The sequence below is a fragment of the Lupinus angustifolius genome, chromosome LG02 (genome assembly GCF_001865875.1).
Source record: "Lupinus angustifolius cultivar Tanjil chromosome LG02, LupAngTanjil_v1.0, whole genome shotgun sequence".
Taxonomy (NCBI): Eukaryota; Viridiplantae; Streptophyta; class Magnoliopsida; order Fabales; family Fabaceae; genus Lupinus; species Lupinus angustifolius.
In genome coordinates, this window is record NC_032010.1 from 21,840,097 (window position 1) to 21,841,834 (window position 1,738).

Below are 1,738 nucleotides of genomic sequence, written 5' to 3' on the forward strand. Positions count from 1 at the left end.
ACATAACTGTTTGATTAAAAAAGATCCTAGACATGATGAGGGCGAACAGCAGGACTTTAATACTCAAACAATAGGAAGGATTAACTCTCCAATCAACATAACTTTAGTTAACCTTCACAAATCTGAGGTAGCCATTATTTACCAAATCATCTATAAAATACTTGCTTTAACAATTGGTATGTTTAATAAATTTATTCAGCAATTGGTGCATTATTGAGAAGCATCACCTATACAACCTTAAACATAAAATATTGAATCAAGGTGTTTACCCAAGAAGAACATGAATCTTTTCAGGGGTAAAATTAGGAAATATTTTCCCTGTTGTATTGAGCATAGTCTAAACTCTGCATTCTTTCCTACTGCTAACAACATGCAATTGAGCTTTGTTGATTACACTACCATTAAAACATGCATTACCAATAGATGATCGGTTCAAGTGATGAATAATTGTTCCCCTTAAGAAAGACCAGGATTCAAGTCTTGCATATGAAGACTAATGAATTGTGAATGGTCTTAACTCAAACAAGCTTGCGGAGGACACATGTGGTTAGACCCACAAAATTAAACCATGCATTAAAGTATCCTTAAATTAACTATAATAATAATAGACTGTTAGTTTAAGAGGCTTAAATTTTGTAACAACACAACACAGTTCAACTATAGTATAAAAAAGTTCACTCTAAAAAAAGATCAAAGTATAGAACAAGAAAGGGACTACCCTCTTGTTGCTGGCCCAGATGGCAGGGGAAATGGGCCCATTAGGTTCAATAAGCATGCAGGTTGCCCTAAGGCTGAGGGGTTGCTGCTAGAGATGGACCATGAAAGCGGATACATTTGATGTGGCAACAAATGTGTCCCTGAGATCAGAAGAATTGGCCCATAGGGGCACTCACTTGGCTTGAACTGGTGCTGATATCCTTTGAAGTTGAACCAGCACCAAACTGAACAGGCCCTTGAAGAAAAGCCACATTTTCATTTGGTGAAACCATTTTATCCTTGGGGATACTGCAGACGTCTGTGGATAAATGAGGCTTCTTATCATCCAGTCCCTTGTTGGTTTCATTTTTGCCACAGTTAATAAAAAAGTCTCCCAAAAGAGAAGCAGCATGAGCATTCCAGCCATCTTTTCCCTCGGGCTTCTTTCCCTTACAAGCATTTTCATTGATATCAACACTGTCAGCAGTGGCAGTGACTTTTCTGTTTTCAGGAATTGTCAGTGGCTTGTTGGACAGGGAAAGGGCAAGTGAAAGCTTGTGAGCATTGTTGGCACAACCCGGTTGTGTTGGTGCCTGCTGTGGACTCAGCTGGGTTCCAGAAAAATTTGCTAGGAGGTTTGGTGTCTGAGTTTCAACGGTCATAACTTGCATAGAATTTAGAGTTTCTAAGTTATTCGCTGCTACCATTTGAGCATTTGGTCCCAATTCTTCAACAAAATGAAGGAGGCTGTCTCTGTAGTGGTCAACATTTTTGTTCAGCTGCAATGCCAAACATGCCATAAGTAACAGTGATGACAGTGTTTATAGTTAAAAATCTTAAACTAGGATTTTGATAAATTGGTAAAGAAATAAACTGTACAGCTACATGAACATGATACTATATAAATACCATGGGCAATAACATATGTATACCATGTAAAACTCAAAGCTGGAATGGATGCATTAAGTGCAAATGGAGAATGGATATTTCCTGAGTATTAATTTTGAGTGTTTAAATGACAGAATAGTATGTAATAACAAGT

The 1,738-nt window shown here is 37.6% G+C and overlaps 1 protein-coding gene across 8 annotated transcripts in view; it reads right to left on the bottom strand.

Moving 5' to 3' along the window:
* LOC109339439 overlaps positions 391 to 1,738 on the bottom strand; it is a 22,679-nt gene continuing 21,331 nt past the window's right edge. For 6 of the 8 annotated variants that reach the window (XM_019576903.1, XM_019576885.1, XM_019576925.1 and 3 more), the window contains one exon: positions 551 to 1,475. In XM_019576903.1, the coding sequence (XP_019432448.1) occupies positions 864 to 1,475 (612 nt within the window). In that variant the 3' untranslated portion in view covers positions 551 to 863. Of the gene's footprint in view, positions 1,476 to 1,738 lie in introns of all 8 variants that reach the window. The other 2 variants (XM_019576879.1, XM_019576895.1) reach the window with 2 other exon arrangements.